This window comes from Lacerta agilis, chromosome 5 (genome assembly GCF_009819535.1).
Source record: "Lacerta agilis isolate rLacAgi1 chromosome 5, rLacAgi1.pri, whole genome shotgun sequence".
Taxonomy (NCBI): Eukaryota; Metazoa; Chordata; class Lepidosauria; order Squamata; family Lacertidae; genus Lacerta; species Lacerta agilis.
Window position 1 is genome coordinate 16925641 of NC_046316.1, and position 10978 is coordinate 16936618.

The window sequence follows — 10978 nt, forward strand, 5'->3', positions numbered from 1 at the left end:
ACAGGTAGGTAGCTGTGTTGGTCTGCCATAGTCAAAACAAAATAAAAAAACAAAAAATTCCTTCCAGTAGCACCTTAGAGACGAACTAAGTTTGTTCTTGGTATGAGCTTTCGTGTGCATGCACACTTCTTCAGATATACTGAAACAGAAGTCACCAGACCCTTATATATAGTGAGAGAGTGGGGAGGGGTATTACTCAGAAGGGTGGTGGGAATGGGTGATTGGCTGATGGTTGTGGAAAACCTGTTGACGACTGTTAACGACTGCAATTAGTCTTAAAGGAAAAAGCAAGGGGTGAGATGGCTAAAGATAGCTTTGTCGTGTATAATGAGATAAGAATCCAATGTCTTTGTTCAGACCAGGTCTCTCCGTGGTTTTGAGTTTGGTAATGAGTTGCAATTCAGCAACTTCTCTTTCCAGTCTATTTCTGAAATTCCTTTGACAGCTACTTTGAGATCTTGTATATAATGTCCTGGGAGACTGAAGTGTTCTCCTACTGGTTTCTCTGTCTTGTGATTCCTGATATCAGATTTATGTCCATTTATCCTTTGGCGTAGGGTTTGGCCTGTTTGTCCAATATAGAGAGCTGAAGGGCACTGTTGCCATTTGATTGCATACACAATGTAATCTTTGTATTAGCTATGTATTCCCCACCCCTACCCCCACCCCCATATGAGACCACCCCCAAATTGCCTTCAGGATGATATAACTGAGAAACTGTTGAGGTCCTTAGTGTTATATAGACTCCTGTAAACTATAGCAAGTAAATTCCAGAAAGGGACTTCTCCAATCTCTTCTTCTGTGTAGACAATTACTGTTCCTTATTATGATACTCATTACTTCCTCGTTGCTTTTGCTTATTCCACATCTTCCAAGCCAGAAAACATTACTTCAACCTTGCAATAAGTCCAAAAAAACTACAAGTCCACAGAAATGTTTACAAGCCTGCCTACTCTTTGCTAGTTATTTGTACCACCCTGACAATCCAAAAGAGGGGAGGTGGGAGTACAGGATATCCCAGTTTACAAAAGCTTCTCTGCCTCTTTACCTAGAGGCAATACTTGCTCACCTTAGGCGATTAGGCATGTGGAGGTTTACAAGCCTGAATTACCTGAAAGTTGGGTTTTGTTTTGTTGGCTCCCCGCCCCCACCAGCCTGTAGATCTCTATCTTAGACATATTAAAATGTTAGTGAAAACTGCTTAAGGATGTTGTAGTACTACATGTTATCATGCTAATTTAAAAAATAAAAATAAAGAAGAGAATCGAAACCTTTCTAATGATCACAATTTAAGCAAAGTGTATTTTCCCAATTGAACACTTCCAGTCCACTTTTTTAGGCATTTCATGAATTTAGTAATGGGAACCATGCTTAAGTGAATAAGTGTGTTGTGGTAAATAAACTTTTTATATTAAAAAATGGGGGTCATACAGAATTTTCTTCTTCTTATGGCTGCTCAGGGGAATTCCCCAACCACAGCAGCTACGTCATAACCACTGATGTGGACAGAACAAAGTGGGATAAGCATACAGGAAAAGTGCAGGGTGGAAAGTCAATTGCTGTTATGCTTGTAGCTTACACGGGAAGAGCTATGATTTATTAGCACTAGGAACCATCTGTCTGGAAGCAGCCCAAGACTGTAAATCAGATCAGCTGATTAATAGCCATTCAACCTACAAGTCACAACTATAATCTCTGCAAACCATTTTTCCTCCTGTTCAATCCAAATAGATACAAAAAGTGAGGTGGGGTATAGAAGCTTGAATCACGTAGAAATTGTTCGTGATACTTTGGGGAGGCCTCATACTTTAACCTAGAAGGTTAAATAAAAAAATTGCACCCGCCGAGTTCATAATTCATTTCTGTATCACTTGCGACTGTTTACATTATTTCTTGCTCTCCTGTAGGTGAATAGTATTTCCATTTTACAGATGGAGAACTGAGGCTGGTTGATTGGGACTTGATGAATGCCATCCAGAGAATCTATGGGCAAGCTATTAGATTTGGACTCCAGTCCATTTTTAAAAACAGACATCTTAATTGCTAAGCAATTAAGTTGGTCCCTCCTTTAGACACCAAGGAAATCAAAGGTGTGCTAAAGGAGGAAAATGTGATTGCAGGGAAGATAAAGGAATTAGTTGTGTCACACATTTCTTGCCCTGCCCTTCAGCCACATGTTGAACATAGACTCTTGTAGGAATCCTGATTGTACACAGTATCTGTGCACATTCACCTGCTCATGCAAAGGTGTTCAAATTATAGCCATTGAGGGGTAATGGCCCACAGCACAAGCCTGCTAGGATAGCTCAGTCAGTAGAGCATGAGACTCTGAAACTCGAGGCTGTGGGTTTGAGCCCCATGTTGTGCAAATGATTCCTGCGAATGCAGGGAGTGGACTTCCAAACTCTGCAATTCAATGTATATGTACCCTTATCACATGGGAGTCGATGGGGCTTGCGATGAGAGAATATGGGAAGCCAAACAGAATGTTGTTTTATGAAGAACACAAGAACCTGCCTTTCTTTCTTTCTTTAGATGGAGGGAATGTTCTCACAGTGATCCAAACTGCAAAAAGTTTAGAACTTTGCTTAGTTGGCATTGCCAAGTTAAAGCTCCTCCTGCTGGCCTTTCTGTGAACATGATCACAGTGTTCAGGGTTGTAGATTAAAGCCATCATGCTACCTGTTCAGACTTAGTTCTCTGCTTATTTTATTTTTTTACTTTTTTCTGACACTGTTAAAATCCCACTGTTAAAATCAATGCAGTCTTAGGGGAAGGGAGAGGTGCGCTTGAGAGATCAGGGCAGAGCTGTCTATACCCACTCTTTAGGGCAGAGGTGGGAATGTCTAATTCCCAATTTGGCAGATGGGCAAGGGTTACATTCTGCCTCGGGTCAGACACTACAATGAGAGTCATCCAAAATGGTTGCGCCTGCTTTGGCAAGTCATTTGCTCTTAACACATCTGTAGTACGAATGCAAGAACATGTTTGTACACATTATCTGGCTGTGTTTCTGGGATGTCCAAGTGCATTTCCTCACCAACTCCTTAGCATCCCTGCTGCAAACTGAGAGGGAATTGAGGAAAGAACCCGATACGATGACACACAAAAGCAGGTATTGTTGAGTCAATCCCTTCATCCTATTAAGGCCTGATTATTGTTCAAATTTTCCTGGAAGGTGGTTGGGGAAACCCAGGCTGCATTAAGAATCCTTAGGGGTCCCTATACTTTGTGTTTTGGCACCCCTGCTTTAAGGATGTGAAACCACCACCCGATCCTTTGTAACAATTTCAGGGCATGTGTTATATTTTAGAGAGTATTATTAGCTTTATTCAAGGCCAGCAGTGAGACAGCTCAAAATGCAGCATTATACCAATTAAGCACCCTATCTTACCGGTAGGTCACATTTTTATCACAAGATGCAACAGTCAAACAGCTCGCCATGTTCCCCTTCAAGCATTAACAGCTCAAAATGCAGCATTATACCAATTAAGCACGCTATCTTAGGTCACATTTTTATCACAAGATGCAACAGTCAGAAACAGCTCGCCATGTTCCCCTTCAAGCATTAACAGTATAAAGAACAGCAAAAGCCACCTTTAATCATACAGACAATACCCGGTAAAACGTAATGTGTTAAAGAGGCGATTCTCAATACAAAAAGCATGGCAGAATATGCAGGGTGTTCAAGCACAAAGGCAAAATGCTGAGCTAAAACTATGAGCAGCAGCCTTCTTAAGAGCTGTCTAAAAATAAATCCAAATGAGACACAAGAGTCTGAAAGACATTATAGGGCATTTCAGCAGAAATCATCAAAAGTATTAAAAGCCCAAACCAAAGGCAAGAACTATGGTCTAATGTGGCAGAGAGTCCTAAGCTTTATATATTTGCTCAGGCACAGAATCAGTGGACCTGTCTCCTGCACCAAGATAACAATGGCGTGTACTACAGTAAAAATGCACTGCACTAATACAAAATGCTAAAAAGTTGATGGGCTGGGGGTGTTTGTTCAAGCTCCGTGCTGGTGCCCTTTGCTTCTCACCCTCGTTCTGCCCCCGAGCTTGCACTAGTGAAAAGTCTCTCTAGAGAGGGTAAAATCTTGTAAACCACTTCACCTTGGCAAGCAATGCCAATCCAGGGAAAAACAGCACCAGTAATTTTCCTTTCTCAGATCTGGGTGGTGGCATGTAGGCTTCTAAAGAGATACTAAACAGATACTACAGATACCAAACACACCTATGAATTAGACACCCACTCATCTGACACAGACAAAGAGAGAGAGGAAGAGAAAGAAAAATAAAAAGAGGGGGAAAGAAAGAATACTTTTCAGGCAGTGTTAACTACTTCCTCCAAATCCAACTAACGTGCTGTTTCTAAACCTCCCCCACAGACAGCTCTGTCACAACACAGCTTGGATGAGCAAAGCTTTCTCCCACATTGAAACTAGTAGACCTGCTTTGATGTATTTCTTGGTGGGGCATCTCCCCTAAAGAATTAAAACTACCTTTTAACAGCAAGTTGGATCTCTGAGAAATAAAACTGCCCCAGTGGGGTTTCTTGGTCTTGACTGCAGTTCTTATGTGGTCACAGCTTTCTCTTTCATAGCCTTTTTGCACTTCAAGAAAAGCTTGTGCCATGCCCAAGAGTTTAGTGCCACAGTTATTAACTAAAGTGCTTTGCAATGCATGCAGGTTGTTAAGAGAGCACCAAGAAAACGTAAGAGCAAAACCTGCTGGTAGACCATCATAAATCAGAGGGGTGGTGGCAGAGTTTGTGGAGAAAGACTGCAAGATGTTCAGGATGCAATGCTGACCACATCTACTTGCGGATAAACCCTGCTAAAACTCTGGGTGGGAAGCTTGGTGAGGAACAGAAGAGGTTTATTTCTCAAGAAAGGGGAAGAAACGTTAGCCAAGCCACCTGCTAAAACTGGATGTCCAACAAGGATAATCTGCAATGTTGCACATTACTTTTTAATAGTACATTATATTATTATTATTATTATTATTATTATTATTATTAAGCATAGCTAAAAGTACTAATGGAGTAGCATTAGCCCTATTGGTCTATGGTGTAAATGACAGAGAATGAAAATGCCACCTTGCCTCCCAGTCACAGCTACACCCTGGACATAGTGTGGCTGCATGTAGAGATCAGTGCTCACAGATCTGCAATCCTCACCTGTAAAAAGGGTGGTGGGGGAGGGGAGAAAGAGGCTCATAAATGAAGGGGACTATCCATACAATCACTTACAGAGGACTATCCAGCCATGGATGCAGGCAAAACCAGGGGAGCAACAGACAGGCGCAAGTTGGGCCCAGAGGAAGATGCCTCACCACACTTCAATACAGCTCAGTTTATGAATAAGGCTACTGTTAGACCTGAGAAGTAGAGACTATGGGTTGTTCTGTGCTACAAACAAGAGGCTTGCTCTGTTTGTCACCCCTATTTTAAACTGGTCCTGTGCAGATATATCTTGTGAGTGTTGGCATTTTGGTCCTGACCATTAAGAACTGGCTTTATTTCCTTGATCGAAAAAGAAAGGCTCCATCCCCCATTGTCACAAGCTAGTTTCATCGCTTTGCCCACAGCTGCAAAAACCTTCAGAGGAGACGTCTGAAAGAAATTTCTCTTTCCAAGCGAAAGAGAAGATTGCCACACTTTTGAACGCACAAATAATATTTAGGAATACATCCATCCCTTTAGCTGAAAAATATACCCCAAAGCTAGAATGTGTTGGAACCTTCTCTTCTGGCTGAATCCTTCACCGGCTTTTCTTCTGGGGGTTGTAGGCCAACAAATAGGAGAGAGATGCTATTCCAAAGAAAAATGTTTGAACAAACCACCTAAACTGAATTGAAGGGTCTGTGATGCCTTTCATCCTGCAGTGAAGAGAGAGACAGATAAAGCCTGACATTTCTGCATGTATTACTTAAAATCCAAGTTAAGTAGATAGATGTCTATTTTGCCCTCAGCTGCTTGGGGGAATGACAGTTTCAGAGCACAATTCCAAGTGTTGGTGCTGACATTTGAAGCCCTAAACGGCCTCAGTCCTGTATACTTGAAGGAGCGTCTCCACCCCCATCGTTCAGCCCGGACACTGAGATCCAGCGCCGAGGGTCTTCTGGCGGTTCCCTCACTGCGAGAAGCAAAGCTACAGGGAACCAGGCAGAGGGCCTTCTCAGTAGTGGCACCCGCCCTGTGGAACGCCCTCCCATCAGATGTCAAAGAGATAAACAACTACCTGACATTTAGAAGACATCTGAGGGCAGCCCTGTTTACGGAAGTTTTTAATGTGTGACATTTCAATGTATTTTTAATCTTTGTTGGAAGACACCCAATAATTATTATAATTTTTATTATGGGTGGAATCTGAAGTTGGGCTGTCATCCACACCCCTGCTCCCTCACCAGAAACCTTCAGGGAATTTTCCAGGGTGGCATTTGATACAGCAATGAAGGAAAAATATCAGCAATGAAGTCACTAGTTCCAGATAACCTCCAAACAGGGTTTTGAATCCAAGTGCATATATTTGGGATTTAGAACTTGCAAAACCATCATGTTGTTACTCCTCTGCTGGCACTCACACAGACTGGCCTACTTACACAGTCACTGGTTCCTTCTTGTGTTCTTTTGTTTTGCTTACTTCATTTATACACCCCGAAGCAATTAACAATACAAAACCATCAACAATAAAGGCATATATAAACACAATGCAGATAAGGGCCTGGGTAAAATTTTGATTAAAAGGCTTCTTAGAAGAGGAAGGTCTTTAAGAGGTGCCTAAAATACAATTGACAAGAGTTCTCAAGGGTAAATTTAAGGTCCAATTCCTGAATTACACGGAGCAGATCTTCTGACGAGATGGTATCTGCAAGAGGCCCTCCCCTGCAGAATGCAACCATAAGTTGTATATATAAGGTGCAAGACAGCCTTTTAGGTATCCTGGTCCTCAGGTGTATAAGGCTTTGTAAACTAGTACCAGCACCTTTATTATTATTTTTTAAGAAACCTGACAAAAGGATCAGTGTAAGTTCACCTGCCACAACTGGGTTGGGTTCCAATGCACAACACACCTCATTGGTTCAATGCTAGGAAAGCATGGGTTTCTTTTTAAAAAGCAAATTCAATGACAGCTCCGAAGTTGGTCCTTGACAGAATTTACTTTAGACCCAATTCTTGCAGATAGGATGTGAAGATTATTAAAAACCTGTGTGTCACTTCCATACCACTTCAGGCAGTGAGAGGGAGTGCTCATGCATCTCCCACAGCATCCCATATCCATGAAACCAGCTCAAAAGCTCAGACCCAGCTTTGCCGCTCTATCTGCTGTTTAGGAGAGGGTGGAGGGAGGTGAAGAGAGACCCAAAATAAAATAAAAATAGCTTACTTGCATAGCTTGAGGGCATATAATGCTTCCCCGATGTGGATTAGCCAGGCTGTTAAATATCTGAAAGGAAGGAAAATAACACCATTTGTAACTGGCATGAATTAAAGCAAGATAAGGGTTAGCCCAAAACATTTACCAGTAGGTATTCCCAGGGGGAAAGCCAAACACATCCCCAATCACCAGCTAATTAGCAGGGAACACAAACGTGTTATTTCTCATGTAAGCCCTTGTGAAATGGAAAGGAGGTGTTCACAGAAGCAACACAAATATGCTTTGTGCAATACCTGTTCATTGCAGGCTCTGGCTTAGGATCTATCTGCCTCTCGTGCCAGTGCCTCTGAAGGGTGCCAAAGATCAGCTTGCCTTACTGTACGGCTCCCTCTGTACTACTTGCATTGCTGAATAAAGTTCAGGTGCAGGAATATGGTTTTCAAAAAGCAAGCAATCATTCTGCCCTGCCCTTTATATTAATGTGCATATTTCTAATAACAGATCCACCCTTCAGACATGTGTGGGACTGGTTTTTACAATTAAAAAGGAAGGAAGAAAAAAGAATTGTAGAAACTCTACAATTCAACGGCTCTATAATCTCAAATACATTGCTTGACTGTAGCTTGCTCTTACATTTCACTTGTCCCTCCGAATAAGCAAGGAGAAACACATACATATGGCTGCATATTATATTACACACACACACACACACACACACACACCCAAAATCCCCGCTGTTGGGTGAGCAGGAGGAGTGTGAACAGGTAGAAGATGAGAATTCAGCTTACCCCATATTGAAAACAGGTTTATGGTTCTCCACCAAATATTTAGTGAAGGTGCCTAATGGTCCCAGATAGTCATAGGGGATTGTTGAGGGTGACAAGACTGCCCACTGAGGTGTGCGAAGGGGGGGGGGGAGAGAAAGAGATATACATTTAAGTAAGCATACAGTAGATATTTGTTTTATTTACTTCAGCTATACCACTTAATATATACATGTCAACATAACCCATCATCCCACAACATCAGAATTCACAACTTTTGTGTTTATCCTGCAGTATCCATACATAATATATGAAATTCGGGGACATCAATACAATGTGTCACAACCCAGAAATTAGCAGCCATTTGACAATGCAGGGTGTGGAGGACCCTGAAACACTGAACTTAGGCAAGAGAGCCCACAGCTGATGAGATCTTGGTCTAGATCCCCCTAAAAAAAAAATCACAATTATCATATTATCATACACTGTACTTCCAGAATAAACCTCACCAGTACAGTGTGTGCTATGCATTAAAGTAGGCTGTCTTCATGAAAAGCACTAAGAGTGCACTACGACAGAAAACATACATTTATACTGGACTCCAATCAGGGATTCAGCTCCCAAAAACCCTTGAGTGGGGGTAGAGACAGAAACAAAAAAAATGGCCTCTATAGCGATTCAGCAGAAAACACAACTCAAGATTCCGGGGTTTGTTTGTTTGTTTTTCAACCCATTCATTTCAGTGGAAGAGTTTAAACACCTGCTTGAGGCTTCCTTCTACCCCGTGCCCAGTTGCAGTGGAGTAATGCCCACTGAACTCAATGGGGCGCCCTTCTGAATACAGCACTGTAAATTCTCCACGTGAAATAAATGTGACTTTAAAATAAAATTTTACAAAAACACGCTTGATTTTGGCGGGCTCATCCCTAACATCTTCAAAGCTAAGTATATAGGGATGCCCTCCCGGGGGTCCCCTGCAAGCCTTCCCCTCTCTAGCTCCCACAGCAAGAGACATAGTTCAGCCCATAGAGCACGAGGCCTTTAAAACCTCCAGGTCGCGGGTTCGAGTCTCGTCGAGCGAAATGTTCCGGGTTGGACTATGATCCCCGCACACACACACCCCGAGCGTGCCCTTTGGACCCGTGCCGCCCCGCGCTTTCCCGCACCAGGTGCCCCGGGAGCCTGCAGGGAGGCTGCGCTCACCCCGTAGTAGCTCATTCCGGCCAGGATCGCCACCATCCAGAACGGCTTGCTGCGTTGGAAGTAATCGGCGCGGGGCTCGGCCTGGTAGTCCATCGAGCCCGCTACTCTCCTCATCTCTTCGGCGACCGAGACTGTTCCTGCCAACTCTCGTGAGCGGCCGGCCCGATGCAAGCGCTCCGTAGGGGCGTGGCGACGGCCTTGTATTTGCATACGCCGCCTGCGTCACAAAGGGGGCACCGTTGTTACGCTCAGCGTAGGCGCGGGAAGGAGGAGGCGGAGAGGAGGAAGAGGAGAGCTGGATTAGGAGGGATCGGCGGGACGCTCCGCCGCAGGCTCCGCGCTGCTGCCTGATGCTTTCCTCCTCTCGCGTATCTTGGGCAACCACTTGGGCGGTAAAGTGCGAGTCTTTGTGGCAAACTGCTGGCGGCAATTCGTACAAGTGGAGAGTTGGAAGGTGTCCCCGCCCGAGGGTCATCTAGTCCAACCCCGCCTGCAGTGCAGGAATCCCGCCGACAGCCGTCCCTGGCTGGGCTCGATTTCTGGTTAACAGGGCACTGACCCACTGTGCCACAATTCAGCACAGTTACAAGCGATACAAGAAAGGGGGGGGGGTCGTAGAATCGTACAATTGGAACGGACCCTGAGGATCATCTATCCCACCCCCCTGCAGTGCAGGAAACTTTTGCCCAGCGTGGGGCTCAGACCCACGACCCTGAGATTAAGAGTCCCATGAGCTATCAGCCCGTGGTGGTGCAATAGTGCCATGTGCACCTCATTCACACAAAATCACCACCCCACTCATTCGCCTTTCTGGAGTTTGCACACTCACTGAATCCCCATCCGTAATGTGCTCATTCTCTGCTCTTCTTGCCTTTTACAGTAATAATAATAATAATTTATTATTTGTACCCTGTCCCTGCCCATTGGGCTGGGTCCCCCCAGCCACCCTGGGCAGCTTCCAACAAATATTAAAATACATTCAAATATCACAGATTAAAAACTTCCCTAAACAGGGCTGCCTTCAGGTATTTTCTAAATGTCAGGTAGTTGTTTATCTCTTTGAACTCTGATGGGAGGGCGTTCCACAGGGCAGGCGCCACTACCAAGAAGGCCCTCTGCCTGGTTCCCTGTAGCTTTGCTTCTCGCAGTGAGGGAACCGCCAGAAGGCACTCGGCGCTGGATCTGTGTCCGGGCTGAATGATGGAGGTGGAGACGCTCCTTCAGGTATACTGGACCGAGGCCGTTTCGGGCTTTAAAGGTCAGCACCAACACTTAGAATTGTGCTCAGAAATGTATTGGGAGCCAATGTAGATCTCTCAGGACCGGTGTTATGTGGTCCCGGCCAGTGGCAGAGGTAGGCTCCGCGGTACCCGGGGCGGCAAAGGAAACGCCCCAGGGGCGGGGCGGCGTGATAGCACATTGTGACGTCACGACGTTCCGCCCCCGGGGCGTTTCCGGGAGTGCCGCTGCTGTTTCCGCAGCCCCCTTTTAAGCCGAAGAGCCCCCTTTTAAGCTCTGCGGCTCAAAAGGAGGCCATGGAAGCTGCGGTCCGACGGCAGAGTGCGCCTGCACGAAATGTCACGCAGGCGCACTCCGTCGTCGGGCCGTACGTTGCCGCTCCCAGGGTGAC

General features: G+C 44.7%; 1 protein-coding gene across 1 annotated transcript; it reads right to left on the reverse strand.

Annotated features, from left to right (window-relative positions):
* Positions 1-3582: 3582 nt before the first annotated feature.
* TMEM254 (transmembrane protein 254) lies at positions 3583-9501 on the reverse strand. The gene is made up of 4 exons (XM_033148734.1): positions 9349-9501; positions 8170-8273; positions 7391-7450; positions 3583-5882 (listed from the first exon to the last, which is right to left on the reverse strand). The coding sequence occupies exons 1-4, from the start codon at positions 9460-9462 to the stop codon at positions 5765-5767; spliced, it is 396 nt and encodes a 131-aa protein (XP_033004625.1). The 5' UTR covers positions 9463-9501; the 3' UTR covers positions 3583-5764.
* Positions 9502-10978: the final 1477 nt, after the last annotated feature.